Here is a 22071-nt window from a genome sequence, read left to right on the forward strand (position 1 = left end):
AATGAGAAGTAGATTTCCACACGTGAGGCATCAAAGACAATAGAAGATCTGATATGATGAATTTATAAATTTTGATTTCCCAATTGTCTGTAGTGGTATTGTTATAGGGTAATATAGGAGGTGGAGATCAAGTGAATTAATAATCGCGATGGGTAAGGAGGGTTAATCATAAAACAAGTGAAATCAAATAATTTAATATGATATAAAGTCTTTGATGTTATTCCGGTTACTTCACAAAATCTAAAATATTTCACATAATCACGACACTTAGTGCTCAGGAATATGTTTATCACCCTTTTTCATATCGTGATAAAAACTACGTATAGATACATTATGCATTAAAAGAAAAAAAATGTATTGCACAAAATGAAAACTCTATATTCTTATCATGCAACAAAGACGGCAATCCAATTTTATTTTTGTAAATCAGTGTACAATAAAATTTAATTAGAAGCTGTATACATGGGGAGAAATCTATTCGAAATAACTTTAATTATTTATTATATTGGGTATGATTTTAGCAAAAGTATGTAGTATCCACGCAAGCTGACAGTTTCGTTAGATTTTCGTTAAGAAGTGTTCGAATCACTCTCATTACTAATTAGATCTTTCATCAAATCACTGTATGTATATTCTTCATAAAAATAACGATTCTGTTGGTGCATTGTAATAAGTGTTTTATGCATTTTACTTTACCGCACACCTGAGTTAGGTAACGGTTATCTACGCCAAATATTTCCAAATTATAAGTTATGTAAGAGAGGTTTACAGAACTAGATTTCCATATTGGTCCTGTTTTATGTTCGTCGTACTGGGTCGAGGGTAGCAATATTGGGCTGATGTATTACGGGGGGAGGGTGGAGGGGGGCATATTACTAGGAAAAACTGTCAAAACAATGACATTTTGTAGTAGAATAATGGGAGAAAAAGTCACAAGAAGTAAATTATCCATACGGAGTCGGGTTTTCCCGCATTGGTCCTAATTATCCGCTTTTTTCGCCTACTGACTTGTATACATTGCCCCTCTTCGTATAATGGGCAATTTTACACAAATGGGTATATGTGATCACAGCTTCAGTTTAACTCAATATAGGGTTTTCCATCGAATTGCAACTTATTTAATTTCATGGATAATAATACCCCTCAGATATACAATATGTAGCTTCTTGATTTTTCACTGTCATTTTTAAGTCGCTAATTTTGTTAGCGACTTCTATACTTCCCGTAATGCTGCAGATCTGTGTCGTGTTTACCGCAATAGCGCCATAGATCCAGCTTCATAAGAGATAAAAATGTACCTCTTAAATATTCGGCACGAAACGGGGTAACTGCTAGGCGGAGTCTCGCAGTTACCCTATTTCTTCGCCAGGCGCGTAGCTGAGGCCAAATTACGGCAGGGGGTCTGGGGGCCGCTTAAGGCCCTCAGCCGGTCCAGAGGGCGAAGCCCCCCCCCCCGAAGCTCCGCGGAGATAGCGTTTTAGAGTATCATTTATGCCTCTCCTGGATGTATTTTATCTCAAAAAAAAAATAAAATAAGTGTAGGCAAAAGCTTTTTTGCCTAACAACAGCTACGCGCCTGTTCGCCTCATCTTTTTATCCCTTTTCTGTGAAGTCAAGACACTATTATTGTCTATGTATTTAATAGAGGTGTCTAGATTAATAATCATAGATAAATAGACAAAATAGTTCAACAAGCTTTATATGATACTGAAATACACAATTTTCACCACACCCAAATATTAATAATAATAAAAAAAAAATCATCAACATTTTACCTTTTACGTGTGAAAATGAACTTGATTGCATGAACTTCGTCAATATCATACCCGGAACAGCAGCCAGAACATTGACACTAAGAAATCTATGCCTGTGACCGATATCTCAAGTCTGACGTATATACAACATACGGACCAAAAAATCACTAGGTATTCATAGTTATTTAAATAATAATTAATTTTGACAGAAAAACGATAATTCCTTATAAATGCGCGTTTTGGCAGAGATTTTTAGACAGTTTCCAGACAAAGTATATAAATAATAGAACAGGTTTGGGTAAATTTGTCACCTGACTGGACTGATTATTTTATGCAGGTAAGTAATATTTCTTGGTAGAGAATATAATAACAAAGGTAGGTAGAAGATCCTAAGCATGCAACCAAGTCAATAAGTATGGTGGGCTTTAATAAGATACAGTACATAGCAACATACAAGCAATAGACTGAGCCCAAACTTACTTATGTGGACTATACTAGCAATTTCCACGTCCACTTCCATATATGTGAGGTAAATGTAAAGGACCCCTTTATTGACACACAGCTAAAACAGCTATGTAAGTAACTAGAGTATTAATTAACACTTGAATTTGCATATTAAAATCTATAACCTTTCAAAACCATGATAAAGACTCTGAGACAATAAAACTAAATTTTAATTTAGGGCCCTTCTTTTTTAAAAGCCCTAATCAAATAACCTGAATTCTGTCCAAAGACCTGAGATATTCAAAGAATGTTTACATATAAGAGAAAGGAATCTTGCACTTTCTAAAATATATTCATGACATATTAGAAAAAAAATGACAATTTTGGTCAGGTTTCAAAAAGATTGCATCCTATCAAGTCAGGGTTTTGAGTCCACCATCGCTCCCTCAAAGGTGGACTCAAAACCCTGACTTGGGAGGATGTAAAGATTGATACAAAAAAAATCTAGTTCTTGGTACTGATCTTTTCACCTAAGAGATTGTAGATATTAAAAATATCATGAAAACAACAGGACAGAAATAGAAATCTTGGCAAAAATATCAAAAAAAAAAAGAAAGATATATATATATATTGGTAAGACAAATATTTTCACCACAATTTTCACACCATAATACATTTAGTCTTGCACAGCATTTAATTCAATTAATGCCCCCCCCCCCCTAAACTCAAATCCTGTAATGTTAACCAACACTTATCTCACACCACACCAGACACTCATGATAATATAGTGGTTTTTAAGCCCTCTCAGTATATGCCAACATTGGATTTTTAAGCACTGAACCATCAAAAACTGAAAGAATTATGAATACAATTCAAAATTTCAAAGAGGTTTTGTTTGCAGACAAAGAAAGACAACTCAGTATTTGAGACATGACATGGACATAATCAATATTTGTTGATAAGAAACTATGAGTTTACTCTTAATAAGCTAGTATACAAACTACAGTGGAATCTAATGATCCACACAAACTTTAAAATAAATTGGGAACTTGTCAAGTGTAAACTGATGATACCTATGTACTGATGATTGTGTTTACACAGGTTGGGAAGGTACATTGTTTATAGTACAGTCATTTTCCATCATCAGCTTGTGGATGCTGTCTGTTTTTCTAATAAATTTTACTTAAATGACCTCAATTAAACAACGTAACTGAAGACATATACACTCCTCAATTTAGGATATATGTACATTCAAAAGAAAAAGGTATATTCAAATGAGTGAAAATACAAGGCTGATTACATGTCCAGATCTCCATCACTGTCAGAGGAAATGACTTTTGTGACATCAAAATAAAACTTCTATGATGTCAAGAATGGCATTCTGAAGAAAAATACTTGAATATCATGAATTTACTTTTGAAAGTGAGAAAAGGAACCAAACACAGAAAGTGTAAGACTAAGAAATCCAATACGCTGATTTAGAGAATACTGAAATCTTACCCCAAGGGTGTCTGAAATTGTGAAAAAAAATAAATTAAAGAGCTTCATGGAACCAGCACGAAGAACTCCGTTAGCAAGGGGAAGCGAGGAAACAATATTAGTTTTTGACATACTTGAGCACAGGGACTTACAGTTCATTATGTCACAACAAACTGGTTTGGCACAATACATGTATAACACAAAATTTGAAATTCTATTAAAAATTTTTGAATTCAGACCAAAAATAAGTTTTTTGGAGGTGTAGCCCTTTTGACCCCTTATGACACAAAATACATAAGGGAATCTGAAATCTGATTGAAAAACACAGGCAAGGACTTACAGAAGCAATCAAATAAAAAAAGCAATATAGCACAAAATTTGAAATTCAATTAAAAATTTTCAAAATCCAATAAAAAATTTAGAGGTTTATTTTTTGGGAGGGGCCTAATTTTGTACCCCTTTAAATCTAAAACAATTACAGATAAGCCTGTAATAAATTTTAAAACAATATTTCAAAAGACACAGATTGACATCTGAATCATAAAAATGGAATCATCAATAAGCTTTCTTGACCAATACTAATGATAATACCCATTTCCCCCATTTAGCTTGTATTCCAAAAAGGTAGGGGAAAAAACCTCCAAAAACTATAGGGCCCTCTGCCATGTCCTTAGACAAATTATACAACTGAAAAAAAAATTTATGGTTGCATAGAAAACTATCTCTATGAGACCTTTTATTTCAACAACTTAAATGTTTTGTAACAAATACACTCAAACGTTAAACAACACTTTTACTTTTCCTTATGATCACCACAAACTATTAAGGTTCACTTAGTAACCAATGTACAAACAAAAATCTGATTTGTAATACATTCACATTTTTATACATAATTTTGATAAAAAGTCCCAATATATAAACATAGGAGATGTGGTATGATAGCCAATGAGACTGTCATCCACCAAAAGTCAAGCAAAGAACAACTGAACATCATGTCATGTATTCAAAAAGAGAATTCAATTTGATCTTTTTCACTGGAATCATAGAGTAACACTTCCTATTCAAAGCTTTTCGTGGTCATTGCTGTTACAACACTGTATACTTGGCTTTTTATGGTCAATGCTGTTACAACACTTCCTCGACAGGGATTTTCATGGTCAGCGCTGTTACAACGTTTCCCATACTAGGCTTTTCACAGCCAGTGCTGTTACAGCACTTCCTATACTAGGCTTTTCATGGCTGTTACCACACTTCCTATACTCGGCTTTTTGCAGCCAGTGCTGTTACTGTACTTCCTATAATGTGTGAAACCTTTCTCATTTTTCTTGCCAGACAGGTAAGCAAATTTCCATTTTAACCCATCAAGATAAAATTTCACTACCGAGTTTGGTTTAAGCAATGAACGCGAAGTGTCTGGTTGGCAGAAAATTCAAGATCATGTGGCACCCTGGTGAGTGCTTTATACTGTCACATGGCACCCTGGTGAGTGCTTTAAACTGTCGCTTGGCACCCTGGTGACTGCTTTAAACTGTCACTTGGCACCCTGGTGAGTGCTTTATAAATAACATTACCCAAATCCAATAATTACTTGCCTTTGGTGAGTTCACAAGTAAAGGTATCATACACTGCTAATATATTTATATAAAACACTTATTTATGTTTTGACATACATTGGTGTCTAATCATAGACTTACACATTAGACTTTGTTCTAGTGTTCTTTAAAAATAAATAACTACATTACCTAAAAATGTTACATCAAAGTGATTGACAATAAAATATAATAGTACTATGCAAAGTATTACTTAATAGCACAAAACTTAATATCTATAGAGTACCTCGCTGTTTTTACACACCTCAATATCTATAGAGTATCTCATTATCTTTTTACACACCATAATATCTATAGAGTACCTTGCTCTGTTTTTTTAAACACCTCAACATCTATAGAGTACCTCGCTATGTTTTTACACACCATAATATCTATAGAGTACCTTGCTCTGTTTTTACACACCTGAACATCTATAGAGTACCTCGATATGTTTTTACACACCATAATATCTATAGAGTACCTTGCTCTGTTTTTACACACCTGAACATCTATAGAGTACCTCGATATGTTTTACACACCTCACTATGTTATCAATTTGAACAAAACAAACAAAAACTTATCTTTTAAACATGATCAGTCAAAATTCAGACTATTTATCTTCTCAATGTATGAATAGAAAAATATGAAACACACATGTATAATTCTTAAATCAAAATTTAAATAGTAATTTCTATACAAAAACAAATCTGATAAAATGTCTGGACATGCATCACTGTCATATGTGTGTCTGCACATATCTTCAATATATGTATAACCACTGTGCAAAGTTAAGTTGCTCTGGAGTAACAAATTACACAAAGTAAGAAACCATGATAGCATATATCACTGGAAAAAGACTCAATTTTTTTCTTTTTTTTTTTTTAAAAATAGGAAAAATGTAAATCTTTGGTAACAGTGGTCAAAATAATTCTCTTCCACTGTAGCAAGCCATTTAAATGATGGGCATGTTAAAATCAAACAGAGCTTTCTTGCTGGGCCAACTAATATTGGATGTCTTTTATCATAAGGGCAAGTAAGCTTAACTCCAGGCCAGTTCAGTTTAGGCAAAATATGCCTGCTTGACCAGTTGAAATTGGTTTTACCCTTGAATAAGTACTGGTGCAAAGTTTTTATAATATTTGAGTTGCAGATTACATAAAATATGTAGTGTTCAAAACATAAAGTGATGAAAAATGAAAAAAAGTTCAAAATACTAAACTGTACGAAATAATTGGTCCATAATAGGAGGCACACATCTTCAGTATGTATATAAACATTATGTAAAGCTTGAATAATACTGGTTTAATAGGTATTAAGTTACAGATAATACATGTATGTATCAGACAGACAGAGTTGAGTGGCTACTATACCAGCTGTTACTGATACAGGTACATATTTGCTAATCTCTTTTCTTTACATAATTATCCATTGTTATAACTATCAAATTAAAATGACACTTTTCATAGAAAACTGCATAATGGCAAACTCAGGTATAAAATAAATATAAAATTCTTGCTTTTTAATCTGTGTCCATGGTCTCTACCAACTGACTAGTGTTCAAGTCGGGACACGATGGTAAAGTGTTTTGATCTGACTCCTGATCTATTTTACAATCATCAGTATTGTCTTCATTCCGTTTGTCTGGTGGTTTTACAATTATCACATGATCAGAGACCTTGGTGACTGTATCCCAAGATGGCTGATTTAATGCCCTCATTCCTTCTATGTCTTGCCTGCTGAAAGTCTGCTTTTGTTGAGTAAGGTCAACTTGGGATGGTCTTCCTAAATCAATGGTCAATCCATCTATAAATACAATAACAATTTAAGTCAAAGGTCAACGAATAATCAAGGGAACCCAGATTCTATCCTAAATTAAAAGCATGTAATCCAGGGACAAAGACCAGACATGGAAAACAGACACAACAAAGAACACAAAATAACCAAAAAAAAATTCATACAAAGTAACAAAAGAGAATGGGCAACTCAGACTCCTCTAAAAGTTTGGAGCATGCACCAGGTGCACTGGTACGGTTAGTGTCCTCTGCTTTTCTAAAAACACCTGCCAAGTTGCTCATAAAAAGTCAAGTCCAGGATAGACGAAACAGGATAGGAAAACTATGACACGTTCAATAAATCAGTTTTCATTGTGCAGATGGATACACCATAACGATCCACAAGTTAATGATGACAACCATAAAACTTCTGTAGTGATGACTTCAATCTTGTAGGAACATAACCCTGTTCCAGAAGCCTATTTGTAAGAAGTCTAGTGCTGTACAAAAAGTCTGTGTAGTTATGGCAAGCTCTGGTGTAACGTATGAGTGGTGATTTGAAAACTCCATTTGCAGGTGCTGAAGTAATGTTGCAACAGATGAAAGGAAAATTGACAATACTGAATGAAAAGTCAACACATCTGTCGTATAGTTTGATCAATATCTTTTCTACACCACCAATCTCTAAGTGTAGGTCAAGATATGAGGTTTCATCCAATTACAAAGTAAGTTAAAGTTCAATCCATCTATAAATACAATAACAATGTAAGTCAAAGGTCCATCCATCTATAAATACAATAACAATGTAAGTCAAAGGTCCATCCATCTATAAATACAATAACAATGTAAGTCAAAGGTCAATCCATCTATAAATACAATAACAATGTAAGTCAAAGGTCAATCCATCTATAAATACAATAACAATGTAAGTCAAAGGTCAATCCATCTATAAATACAATAACAATATAAGTCAAAGGTCAATCAATCTATAAATATAATTACAAGTTTTACTGATGTAATTCATAAACTATATCATACCAATTGGTTTTAAAACATTTTCCCCTCCTGATGTGATCTGTGTATAATGTAGGTTTGTATGGCTTCCCAATGAACCAATGAAAAGGATGCCATTTACTGTTACCAAAATCAGCACTTATCGAAAAAAAAAAACACAATTTAATTCAATGGGAAACTTAGTTTAATATTTTGATGTCGTAATGCAATGCAACTTTGAGGTCTCAAAATGGGTTGACCTTTTTTCATGTAAAAAAAGGTGTGTAAAATATTCCATATGTATCAATTTACAATCTAAATCATTCTATATCTACATGTGATGGTATACCTGCAGCAGAATCATCTCCACTGGTCTTCCCAGTCTCCAACACATTCAATCCCTGCAAATCATTCAAATGTAAAGCAGAAACCAAAAACATTTCAGTATGTAGTAAAACTTTAAATCTAATAAAATTAACTGTGTATATTCCTGACAATATGCACATCCCAATACGGTTATATATATCTCTACTTTATATAAATAATTATATGTGTTAATCCTTTAATAAAACCCTGGAAAACTAGACATTGCACCTAATGGGACTAATACCCTCAACATTCTGTTGAACCCAATACATTTGAGGGCCAATAAGGGCACGAATCATATTGGGCACAATTTTTGTGGGGAACAAACTTAACACTTTTGACACACAATTTTGCTGCCATTTCTGAAACACCCAACTCCAAACTACAATCAGTGGTATTTTTTTTGGTGAGAACACAATGACAGAATATATCTGCAAATTTACTTTAAACATAAATTCCTGACAATATGCACATCCGAATATGGCAATTTAACACCCCATTAAGTTTCATAACAATCCTGCAAATTGTTGAGGAGGAGTTGCAGACAACGCATCAGACAAAGTTTTGCTGAAAAACGCCTACATGCAAGTCCAACAGCAGTCACTTCTACAATTTTTGCCCAAACATAAATTCCTGACAATATGCACATACCAATATGGTTATCTATCACCCCATTAAGTTTCATAACAATGCTGCAAGCTGCTTCGAAGATAGATTGAACAGACAGACGGACAGTCAGTGAAATATATTTTACATTGTAACCACCTCCCAAAAAATAAACTTTGTTTACAAAGGGTATAATGATGTTCTTCCTATAAAGATACACTCTTCCTAAAACCATTGATGCATTTTGAAATTATTTATGATATCTAAATTGATGAATGGACAAACAATCAGTAATGAATCAAGATGGATTTATAAAATATTGGTCTTTAAAAATCAAAATTTTAATACCTAATTATTTGTTTAAAATAAAAAAAACTGCCTTGAATTTGATAAAATCTGTACTCAAGGGTTCACACATAAAACATGAATAATTTTTTTCTATTTTTTGATTGGCCTTAAAACCATTTTCAGGTCATGTGAAATCAAGAAAGTAGTTCAAATTGGCTAAAATACAGTTTCTTCTTTCAACTTGATTATTTATGCCAAAAATAGTTTAACAGCAGTCATATGGACCATAACAGAGTATTGTTTTATCCTAAAAATATAAAATAAAACAGAGTCACACATGCACTTTGATTCATGTTGCTATCATGATTTATCAACCCTCAAACACATCATATTCACCTTGCCTACTTTTTGGTGAATACTGCATTTTCTTGGGTTGATAAATCATGATGGCGACTTATATCACATTCATTAAATGAATTATAGATTATTACCTGATTCCTGATTGCGACCTCAACTTGAGATCTGATAGCATCCTCCAGACTTGTACTTTGGTTGTTCCCTTCCTGAACAACCTGAACCATCATCTCCTCCATCTGTTTCTCGGCAACCAGATTCTGTAACCTAGAGGTCACTTCCTCTACGCTACCATTAGGATGGACAATGACCACCTTTGGAGCAATACCAAGTTTTCCCTCCCTCATATCACTTAGTAATGATCCTTGAATTAACTCATCAGTAGACATGGAAGGATTTTCCCCTTCACTCAGTTTTTTGTTCCAGTATTCCGGATCATGATTTTGCATGTGTCTGAGGAAATTCCCTTTATTGGCAAACTGTTTGTTACACAGAGTACAGTCATAATTCTTCTCTTTAGGTTCTGGTTTACTATAATCAGGAGTATGGTACAGATTTTTGTGACGTTTCAGAAGCTGTTTCTGGCGGAAAGTTTGTTCACATTCATCACATTCAAATGGTTTTTCACCTGAAATAAGAAGTAATAATACATTGTTAAACCAGTTCTCAAAAAATAAAATTTCTTTTGTATGCATTGCTTTGTACGAATATTTTCTATGTAAGACTATGATTTCAAAAAAAATATTGCACTGAAGCTTCAATTTTTTATGTACAACACCATGTTAGTAATTTGGACTGAGTTTTAGATGAAGTTATAAAAACTAAATAGGACAGTTAATTTACTCAGCTCAGCAGCATGTGACACCATTAACTTTTTTTTTGAAAAGGTCATTTATAAGAAGAAAAGACAAAATATCATGAAAGCAATTATTCATAAGATCAGGAAAAAAAAGTAAGATAACATAAGTGTATAATAAGAATCAAGAATTCTCAATTTTTGGTCAACATAGACCCATCATAATTTTTTGCAGACTGCATTTTACATTTCAAAGCAACTTGAGCAAATTTTGTCATAGACCTGCTTGATTTTACATAGACTCGGTCTACTGCTAATTTCCTTCTCTGGTAGATAGTATTTAATCCACTGATACATTTACATAATAATTACTGATTCTTACTATATATAAATGTTTTTGAAAAAATGCTACATATGAACAAAATCTTAAAAAAAACATGTCTCACCAAATACATGAAACCTAAAGATAATTTCAATAATTTACCTTTTTCAGTGTGATTGCAATCTAGAAATTTAGTACATGTACATATAGTGAAAAAATTTGTAAAAGGTTAAAATGAAGACTGCATGCAATTTTGAGCTAAAGACACCCCACTTATTAAAACTATAATTCTATTTATCAAACTAAAGAATGTATTCTGGCATAACTACCAAGTTTCTTAGCAAGGGATACAAAAATAAGAGAAGAAATTTTAAATGTTTCAGCCTTGTAGAAGATGAGATAAAAATCAACCATCAATTCATGCTTTTGTTTGAGTTAATGTCCTGTTGTGAAATTTAGTCTTGTCAATACGGAAGTTGGGCCTAGCAATGTCACTCAAAATAGTGTAATTTTTTTTTAATGAAGGCACACATTTGAAAATAAATTACTTTATATTGATTTCTGAGGCTGATTTTGACATTTATTGAAAGTACCCCTTTAAATGCCACCTACAGTAACTGTTTTTTTTTCTTTTCCAGGATGTTTGTTTTAATGCTAACTTCAGTGTATACTATTGGTACCCATGATATAATTGTACGTACCTGTATGTGTGAGTAAATGGCTCTCCAGATGGCGCTGTGAAAGTGCAGCATAATCACACTGGTCACATTTGAAACATTTCTCCCCATCATGAGTCTTTAGGTGCAGCTTAAAACTATATCTATCATTGAAAACCATGCCACATTTCTTACAGTCTACTGGTTTGTCATTACTGTGTAGTTTCATCATGTGTATTTTAAGATCAGTTTTCCTACCACATGTAGTAGGACAAAGCTCACACTGAAATACTGGTTTCATTCCAGAATGGATAAGTTTGTGTGCCTTGAGACTGTTGCTCTGAGTAAACCTGGCGTGGCACACATCACATTCATAAGGTTTCTCACCTGTGTGTATCCTCAGATGGCGCTTCAGTTTGTATGTATCAGGACTAGCATAAGTACAATGTGGACAATGGTATGGTCGTTCACCGGTGTGAGATCTCATGTGTCTCTTTAATTTGCTCAACTCTACACTCGCATAATCACATTCAGTACACTTATGTGGCTTCTCAAAAGTGTGTTTATATCTTATATGTCGTACTAGTTCACCGGAAGTGGTGAAAGCCATTTCACAGTCCTTACACTTGTGAGGTCTAACCCCAGTATGCGTATTAACATGATTTTGGAGGGATGCATGAGTTTTAAAGCTTTTTTCACATAAGTTACATTGATATGGTCTGTCTTCTGAATGTGTCTTCATATGTCTCATCATCAGATACCGTTTTGGTGCAGTATAACTACAGTAGTGACATTGTAATGTAGTCAGAGCTGATGGTAACACTTCTAACTTTTTAGTATTGACTCGTATGATTTTTCTTGTGTTTCCTTCTTCATCTACAACTTCTTCCATCACTTCTCTCCCATCCAGCTGTAACATGCCCATGTCAACAGCAAACTGTCTTGGTGATCCACCATCTTTTTCCCCATCAGGCTGCGATACTATCAAAACATAGTTCATTTCATTCCCCTGTTCTCCAGACTGCGGCACTATAGATACCGTCTGGAAGTTAGATGATTCACCCTCATTGTTTGTCATCATTTGTAATTCCTGTGTATTGTTGACTGACACAAGATGAGCATTCAGTTGACTGGTATCTGTGCCTTGTAGAGCAACAAGCTGGGCATTTGTTATGTCAGCTTGACCTAACTGATAGAAAAGGAACAAAAACATTTTATCAAAGTGCACCTACCTACACAGTTTCATGAAATTTGGTGCAGTAGTTTCATAAGAGTTATGCTCACAAAGTACTGATGGACAGACAGACAAATGAACAGGGCACAGGCATGATATAAAATCACTTAAGACATTTTGATGAATATAAATGCAGAGAAAATGAAGAAAATATATAAATTAAACTACTAGTACCTTTAAACAATTAATTTTTAACATATTTTTTTAGTGTTGTATTGAATGGTAAGTACATACATGTTTCATAAGAAGTTATTAAATGTGTTAATGGAACATCAATATAAGATATATAGAACTCAAAATGTCTCCAAACCTATAGAACTTACTCATTCTTTCTGTTACATCTCTTATCCTCTAGAACTCACAATGTCTCCAAACCTATAGAACACTCATTCTTCCTGTTACACAATGCCTCCAAACCTATAGAACTTACTCATTCTTCCTGTTACATCTCTTATCCTCTAGAACTCACAATGTCTCCTAACCTATAGAACTTACTCATACTCTCTGTTATATCTCTTATTCTGTAGAACTCACAATATCTCCAAACCTATAGAACTTACTCATTCTCCTTGCTATATCTTGTATCCTGTAGAACTCACAATGTCTCTAAACCTATAGAACTTACTCATTCTCCCTGTCACATCTCTTATCCTCTAGAACTCACAATGTCTCCAAACCTATAGAACTTACTCATTCTTCCTGTTACATCTCTTATCCTCTAGAACTCACAATGTCTCCTAACCTATAGAACTCACGATGTCTCCAAACCTATAGAACTTACTCATACTCCCTGTTACATGTGTATCTCCTATCCTGTAGAATTTACTCAATATGGCTCTAACCTTATTAAACTTACTCACACTCCATCTAACAACTCAAAACCTGTAGAATTTTCTCATATTCCCTCTAATAACTCCAAACATGTACAATTTACTGCTACTCCCTGTAATCGTTAGAAACTTACCTGCACTCCTTGTAATGTCTCCAATCCTGTTGAACTTGATACTGATGTTGATGTTACATCACTTTTAACTGTCTCTACCTGCATTATTGATAGATTGATAGTGAGTATTAATCTCTAGTGACCATGCTCTGTTACCTGCTCATTCGTCTTGCTGGAATTTTATGAGGCACTTGCTGTTTGTCAATTCAGGATCAATATAATTAAAATTTTGTACAACTAATAAATACATTGTATTGTAATGTTTTTTATTAGTGTATCTAATTTGTATGTAAACAAAAGCTGTGTACATGTATATCAAAGTCCATCATTAAGAAAATCATAAGGTCAATGCAGACAATTAGAAAAATAAAAATAAAAAATAAAAACTGTTCATATCTCAAAAGATTGTAAAAACTGCCAGACTCCTTATTGAAGTTTTGAATGGCCTTAACAGAATGTAAAGTAGAATTGAAAACTGCATTACAGCATGGTCTTAACAGAGTGTAAACTGGAACTGAACAACTGATTTACTGCAACAGAGACTAGCATGTACTGATAATTTTGTTACATAACACATCATGCTAAATATCTAGCTACTTAACATGATGATATTAATATTAACAAGATGGTGTATGCTACGTTGTTCTCAGAATAACCCTACCCAATAATATTGTCAACCTGGAAAAAGGAAACACGATACATGTCATCTTTCAAAGCAATACACCAAACATCTAAGAATTCCTTCAAATAAAGTTGAGAAATCTGTTATAAATATTTCCATTATATATCACCTAAAAAAATACTTAGTAGCAGTAAACAGGAAGTAGATGAGCAATGAACCTGAAAAGAGGAGACATGGAACAAATCATCATGCAATAACAATATCTAAGCAAAAGAAACCTGAAAAATCTGTTCAGAAAATTTCCATTATGCATCACCTACAAAATTACTAGTTTGATTGGTAAACAGGAAGTAGATGAAAAAGAAACTCCACAGTTTTATTACCTAAAGATTCTAGTAAGTCAATTTTAATGCTATATTTCATAACTCTCAAAACATATATTGAACCAGATTTTATCCTCTGAAAAATATATGCTCACTTGAACCAAACTAAAAAGCACTGTGGTTTTGGATTTTGTAGTTACCTCCCTGTAACCATAACACTAACATTCTACAAATCATATATACTGTATACTGATTTTGGGATTGGTTGCATAACAATTTTTTCTTCATTAGAACTGATAAGGAAAAGCCAAGGCAGATCTAATAGGGGGCCTTACCAACTAGATTTTTTTTAATCGTTACATTTTTTCTGTAAAAACATTGAAAAACACTTAGGAAGCAATATACTGAGGGGCAGCAAGGGGTGAAAACCAGCAATTCTGTTTAACTGTCCTAAATTAGTGCATTTTGATTATAAAACACCTATACATGTGGATGTGTGATAGTTACAGTTCAATACGTACAGCTGTGGGAATTGAAACTAGTGTCTCTGAAGGCTGGGAAACCTGGATGATCTGTGGAAGAACAGTTGAAACAGATTCTAAATTCAGTTGCAGCTGCTCTTTACCGTCAAGGGAGACAACTGGGACAACCTTAGACCTTGGTGTTCCTGGAACATTTACCTGAAAAATTGCAGATTTATTCTATGTAAATATTTTTCTTATCTTTATTCAGAGCAACTTTGACTTACTCAATAATGTCATTTACCACCTGTCCAAATCTATGGCTTTAGATCCAGTATTCACAATGCCATGGATGTAGAGTTTAGCATCAGTTTATAGTTATCAATTATGGAAACAGTTTCAGAGTACTTGCATTGACAATCTGTTACAAACTCTATACTTAGATTACACAGAATATACCTTCATCACTCATTGTCTAAAATTGTAACCAGAAATGATTGTAATACCTGTACTAATGTTCCTTGTGCACCAGGTAGTCCTTGCAGCATGACAGTCCTTTGTTGGTCATTGGTTAGAGGAGATAAATCATCCTGACTGATTATTTGGTTGTTCTGTTGTAATAGGGCCCCAGTGTCTGATAAAGCCTCGGCTATTCTTAAGGTCTGTGTCTGTGGGTCAAGGTTATCTGTAGTCACAGCAATTTCAACTTTGGTGTCATCATTAAGATTCTGGATGTCTGTACAACAAATTTTTGATCCAGTTAATTACATTTAATAAAATATAATATTCTGTCAGTATTAAATCTGTAACTTAAAACATTCAATACGAAAACAAGAACAAAAGACATTCAACAGTTCAATCAGTAAAGTTCATGAGATATTAAGACAGGGCTTCCAGGCACATAGCTGAGGCCAAATTGAAGTGTAGGCAAAATTACGGCTGGGGGTCTGGGGGCCACTTAAGGCCCCCTGCAGGTCCAGGGGGCAAAGCCCTGAAGCTCCACGGAGATAGCGTTTTAGAGCATCATTTTTGCCTCACCTGGATGTATTTTATCTGAAAAAAAAAAAAAAAAAAAAAAATTGGCAAAAGTGCAGGCAAAAGCTTTTTTGCCTAACGGCAGCTACATGCCTGGCTTCCTTATTTTATCAACATTAACTGAGTATACCATCATTTTTCAAATGAGTCTCAACTTCTCTCTACATCAAATGTACATAGTATCACCAGATCTACACATGCTTCTACATATACTTTAATTATGTACGTGTACATTATGGAGATATAGTGTAAATCTATTGAATTTGAAGACATTGAAGCATTGATCATTTATCTGATGCATTGCAAATTTTTACTGGTGTGAACTCAATTTTCAACATCAAAAATACATTTAGTGCCTTCAAATCTTCAAAAACAATACAGTTATTGCTATTCAAAAGCAACTGACCACAACTGTCTAATATATCTCTTAATATAGCATTAAAAATCTTTAAAATTGAAACTTCATTTCCATAAAAACAAGAAGATATGAATGAACCATGAAATTTAAATTATCCAATGAAATTCAAGATTAAAAACCAAGTGCTTCAACAGGATACAATACTGATTTGATGATATGGGTTGAATTCTCCAAAAGATCTTAGGAAAATAAGGCACAACTTATGCCATACTACAAAATAAAATGATACAAAAATGTTAAACAATTATAACAATGTTGATTCTAAAATATGAGGCAGGTGAAACCTGTAAGAGGAAAAAATTGAATATACTGATATTTAAAAGAAAATAATCAGGCATTTGATAGATTTATGTCAACAGCGAACTCAAATATGATTTATTTTCCTTCATAATTTGACTAAACTTTAAGTTGTGACCTATAAAAAATAAGTATTGTTTTAGTTAAAAGATAGGAATAAATATATATCCTTACTCTGCAAGACTGAAATCAGGCTCTCAGCGCATCGAAAGTCAAAAGTTCAACTTGTACTGATTACCATTATGAAGATTTTGTCCTCTATCAAATGTTTTATATGTCATGGAAACTGACGAGCTATATAGTTACATGTATATTTACTGTATTTAAGGCCAACAATAATAATAGTCTTGTTTCTTACTACCAGCAAGAAAAAACAGGGTAGGTATATGTGGGTAGGGAAATTATTTTATTTTTCAAAAACAATTTACATTGAGTTAATTGGGCAACAGTCTCGACCTTAACAGTGCTTGAGCCAAAATGGATATAAAATGTTAAGGGTAGGCGCAAAAAATAGGTAGAAAGGGCAGCAAGAAACAGACATTATGTTTTTGACCTAACAGGAAATAAATTTACCATGGTTAGGGTGAAAGCTAGAGGACACATTCAGAATCTGTCCATCAGAGAAAACAATAGGTCGAGCTGTACTGGTAATATTAGTGGCATCAAGTTCACCAATGGAGAATGGTGTTGGTTGACCTCCATGACCAATCTCTTTGTTGAAGGTCACAAGATAACTTTGTAAATCATTCAGTTGATCTGGACTGTTAGTGTTGGATGTTCTTACATTTAGCGCTGTGTTGAGGTGCTGACCAATTTTGTCATCTCTAATGACAATTTGACTTTCCTGGTCTTCTACAAGGTCTTTAATATCATTGTCCTCTGATGGATTTCCTTGGGATATGACAACAAGGCCTGGTTTTTGCTGAACTATTACAAGGTTTGAGTCTGCAGATTGGTTGCTGATGGTGGCTTCCCCTGCATGGACAGATGGGTCTGTAGAACATTCACCAGTGTCATGTTTTAAAGGTACTTGTACATTTCCTAAAGAGTCCATCCAGGCTTCTGTAAAAATAAAAACATGACAAAAAAGATAAAAGATTAATGTTGAAAAATAACTAATAATCCAAAATGTACATGTATACTGCAAAATGTGTCACATATAATAATAATGGTGCTTGATTCATGATCATGTGATAATTTATATATGATAGTCTGTGATTATGAATGCAATGGACACACAACAAACTTAAATCATGATAAATTTGACTAAATTTACCTGATTCAATGGATGAATGATCAGAATCAAGGCAAGGACGGGTAACACGAATCACCGGAATGCCCCGTAATCACCGAAATGCCCCTACAAATCACCGGAATGCCCATTGAAATCACCGAAATGCCCCTTCAAATGACTTTACATGATGAATTTCATAAAGATTAATGCTTAAAATTTTCATAAATGCATAATTCCTACCATAATTAAATATTTTAAAGTATTGTTTCTCGAAGCGTCAATTAGTTCAAAGAGCGATAACTCGCATTGGAGATAAAGACTATGTTGCGCAATCTCTAGTAATTACCAGTAATCAGGTGGAAACTCAATATGATTTATACTTCATAGACTTTAATTGATAACTAAATGCTGAAATTAGTTCATAATATTTTTTTATTGGTACACAGTCAATAATATGTCAGCAAAGCAGATAGCAAATTCTTACAAAACACAGAATATATGAAGCTACTATTAAAAAAATGTAAGGATTAACACATCATAAAAATATAAATGATAATAAGCATGTAAAATCATTCAGCAACTATTTAAGAAGCGTCTCAGGCATATGACATATAGCTACTATTTTAAATCACATAACATGATTAAAATTCATCTGATTGATAATAAAGACGATAATATAATATATAATATAATACAAACAAACAAAAAGAAAAAACAATCACGATGACAACATGTGTGGCAGAAAAAAACCTATTCCCAATAAACTGAAAAAAATAATTTAGATGTCCATGCGAAGAGGTTTAATAGTAACAGTGGAGTCCTACCCATTTCTGGGCATCTCAACAACAAGATACGGCGTACGCACTGTTAATATCAAACAGCTGAACATTCACTTAGCTGAACATTTACTTTGTTTTCGTTTTTTTGAATGTCTTTGTCCTCTCGTTAATTTTTCGTTTGTGCTGACCAATCTTTTTGCCTAGTGACCTGGGCTGAACTACAGTCATTTTACCGTCCGTAGAAGTAACAGTCATTTTGTCTTTGGGAATAAATTGTCTTAAACGCTTGTAGTGTCTGTCACGCTCCTCTGTCGTTTTTGATACCCAAACAGTCCTTGTCACCCCAAAGTGTTCGTAGGTCTTTGCAAGCCTAAACTGTCCTGTGCCAACGATTGCCTTCCTAATGTCTTTAAATTGGGCCTCTATGAGAGTTGTCAGGATGTTGACAAGGTCTAAGAGGGGTTTCGATTTCCAATTTATAGCTTGCTTTAAGATGTGATTGAGAGATTCTGAATTATTGTTAGTCCATGCGTTTTCTACTAACCCGGTACATAATGGTTTGTTGACTTTTTCTTTCAAATTTGATTTCAATTTGTTTTGAAAGTACCTGTGAAATTTGCCTGACAACTCTCTAGATGCGTCTTCTATGTCATCAGATTTTGCGTCGAAGCAGATACTATCGTCAGCATTAATTAGTCCGTCATTTCCAAAAATCATGTCTAAGATCCTTTGCCTATCGGCCTTGTCAACGCAGTCATCAATCAGCTTCTGCTTTGTATTTTGATATAGATGACGTTTGCAGAGCAGATGTGTAGATTCGGGAAATGCTGTGATAACTGCGTTCACAAGGGCTTGTTCTTCGTCTGACCCAAAAACAAGATTTGATTTGTCTGTCCCTGCTAGTTTTGTACGAAGATGATTGAAGAAATTGCTATATGATTCAAAGTCGCTATTGTCATGTATAAATAATGGGCCTAGAAAAATTGGTGCATCCCCCGTATTGTCAGAAACTACGCTAACTTGCTTGTAGCATGTGGCTGTTACATGCATATCACACAGATTGAAGGTCTTATACTACCTAGAGGAAAATTCAAGTATTCGGTGGAGTTAACGATTGAACGATTCAATTCACAAAAGAAGAAAATAAATAAGAAACTGCAAAACTTTGCCAATGCTTCAGTGATATCTATGAAGAAAATAAAGTACCCAGAAGACTACATCAGAGATTGTGTGCATTTGAATTATAGTGGACAAAAAAAACTTTTTTTCAACTTTAGAACAGTGGTTTTGTCGACAAGATTTGGAAATGTTTAATGCGGAGAGTTACTTTCTAAATAAACTTGTATACTCACAATAACCATTGTAGGTCCCAAGCTAAAGAAGGAAAGTATTTTTATTGCTGGGAATTACCGATCTGGTGTATAAGTTGCTGTATCAATTATTTGTGGCAGGACGGCCTACCTGCGTTGTAGTAGGTAGTGAGATTTAAATAGCCAGTTAATTGACTTAGCTCAAGGAGTAATTCTTTAGCCGAATCGGTTTGTCACTGGCTTGTCACCGAGTGGTCTAGGATTCGATCATCGGTGGCAGAGTATAATTTTGGGAGTCAAGTCATGCTCTCCCGTTACATATTCATGCAGTGATGGACTCTTTTGTTGAAAAGTTTTGTTAATTTTGTTAATTATTATGATTATCTCTAAAAATGAAATTTAAATTATGATGATTTAAAGTTGATGCCCCATGCCAGTATATGGATTTTTTGTCACCCAAAACCAAATAATAGGTACATGTAAGTGATCTCTAGTCCAAATGAAGGATTGAAAGAAGGGTCAACTATAATTCCTTGACTGAAAGACATTTGTTTAAGAATTTCATTGATAGACAGCCAATCAAAGATAAGAACAGTTCCCAAAGACCAACATACCACAAAGACGTTCAAGGGAGCAGTAAGGCGGAGAGAATGACAACTTCATTGCTTTAATGTTTGAAATGTTTCATGCCATCACTGGCATCAGTCATCACAAAATCAAGCTTCTTAGTTCCTGAACATGGCCACCAGCTAGACTAATATATTACCGACCTGAGTATGTTTTGCATACTAAACATCGCATACATCTTAACTCGGTCACAGATCCCGAAGGAGATAAACCGAAAGTAACTGGGGTCGCTGCAATAGCTCGAAGTTACACAGCGCCACCCTGACCACAAGCGCCACCACGATAGTTTTTAGTGTCGCCGACAGGTGTCTTATTCGCCTTACCTACGTTATGCAACGAAATGGAAGCTTTTTATGAATTATAATGACCAAACTCTTGACTCTTCTACGGTGAAACTACATAATCACTGTGAATATATTCTTCCTTCTCGTACACAATATGGCGACGATTTTTTATGGAATACTTCGTCAAGTGTGTGATTCGGTCTGAAATTTAAAAAAATATAATTTGGATTAATATTACAATTAATTTTCAAAAATTAACATAAAAAAGTCTTTTATTCAACACAGGTGATTTAAATTTACCATCGCATGAATGGGAAAGTTTTTACATAGCGCATTAATATATCGTAATATTTGAATGGCGGGAAATTTAAATGCATTAATTGATTTTCCCGTGTTTATTATAAATAATTTTTCAATGACAGACCCAAGGTTCAATTAGGAGGTCACCGCGATTTCACTCTCGATTAGCCCCACCAAGGAGTTATATATTAGTGAAAGTCTCATGCCCCACCCCCCAAAAGCCCGACCCTCGTTTTTTTCTAAGTTCAAAGTTCAAAAGGTACATATAAAACATTTCAACGCAAGCTCTTAAAACCAACATAGACAGGAACAGTATTAAACATAAGACACACATGTCGATGCTATACAATATTGAATACACAAAGAAGAAACGCTTACATAGATAAAGAGAAAAAATAAAAGACAGAACACATCTCTAAGTTTAAAGATATATACATGCAAATTTAGATATGAACTAAAACCATAAGATAAAAGCAAAATTACCAAAGTTAAAGGATCTAATTTTTGTTAGAGTGTATACATAACATCCAATCCCAGGTAGTGTGTGAAATACTTTCCATTGGAAAAAAAAAATAATATCAAATCTAATCCGGGGATACATCATAATAGTTTTCCATGACTATTATTTTTTTCCATACTCAACCTTATGATGATTAAACGCACAGGTATCTGAAAGGGTTACCTTTATGGGTATTATAGAAGAAGTAGGGCTTGGTTGCTTGTTGCTTGGTAAGAGTTGGTGTTAACGATATGGATAGTTTTTGATATCACCTGTTATCCAGAAA

General features: G+C 33.9%; 1 protein-coding gene across 4 annotated transcripts; it reads right to left on the reverse strand.

Moving 5' to 3' along the window:
- Positions 1–2163: 2163 nt before the first annotated feature.
- Positions 2164–21170, reverse strand: LOC148615624 (uncharacterized). Of its 4 annotated transcripts, none has more exons than XM_088582058.1 (9): positions 21026–21170; positions 17326–17814; positions 15509–15738; positions 15063–15221; positions 13618–13695; positions 11465–12608; positions 9783–10273; positions 8381–8432; positions 2164–7069 (listed from the first exon to the last, which is right to left on the reverse strand). In XM_088582058.1, the coding sequence occupies exons 2-9, from the start codon at positions 17804–17806 to the stop codon at positions 6786–6788; spliced, it is 2919 nt and encodes a 972-aa protein (XP_088438184.1). In that variant the 5' UTR covers positions 17807–17814; positions 21026–21170; the 3' UTR covers positions 2164–6785. The 4 variants fall into 4 exon arrangements, with proteins under 4 accessions (XP_088438184.1, XP_088438183.1, XP_088438182.1 ...); XM_088582057.1 differs by lacking the exon at positions 21026–21170 and adding an exon at positions 20846–20979; XM_088582056.1 differs by lacking the exon at positions 21026–21170 and adding an exon at positions 20690–20781.
- Between the last annotated feature and the right edge of the window lie 901 nt (positions 21171–22071).

The sequence above is a fragment of the Perna viridis genome, chromosome 5 (assembly GCF_037379345.1).
Source record: "Perna viridis isolate PV_CMFRI_1.1 ecotype Kerala chromosome 5, ASM3737934v1, whole genome shotgun sequence".
NCBI lineage: Eukaryota > Metazoa > Mollusca > Bivalvia > Mytilida > Mytilidae > Perna > Perna viridis.

What these genes read in the sequence shown, in the direction of transcription:
- LOC148615624 (XM_088582056.1), bottom strand. Translation starts at nt 20,738, where the DNA reads ATGAAGTTGTCATTCTCTCCGCCTTACTGCTCCCTTGAACGTCTTTGT. An exon ending in TAGCTTTCACCCTAACCATG is followed by an intron (nt 15,739 to 17,325) that starts GTAAATTTATTT and finishes TTTGTTGTACAG; the next exon opens with ACATCCAGAATCTTAATGAT. An exon ending in AGGTCGCAATCAGGAATCAG is followed by an intron (nt 8,433 to 9,782) that starts GTAATAATCTAT and finishes AATGATTTGCAG; the next exon opens with GGATTGAATGTGTTGGAGAC.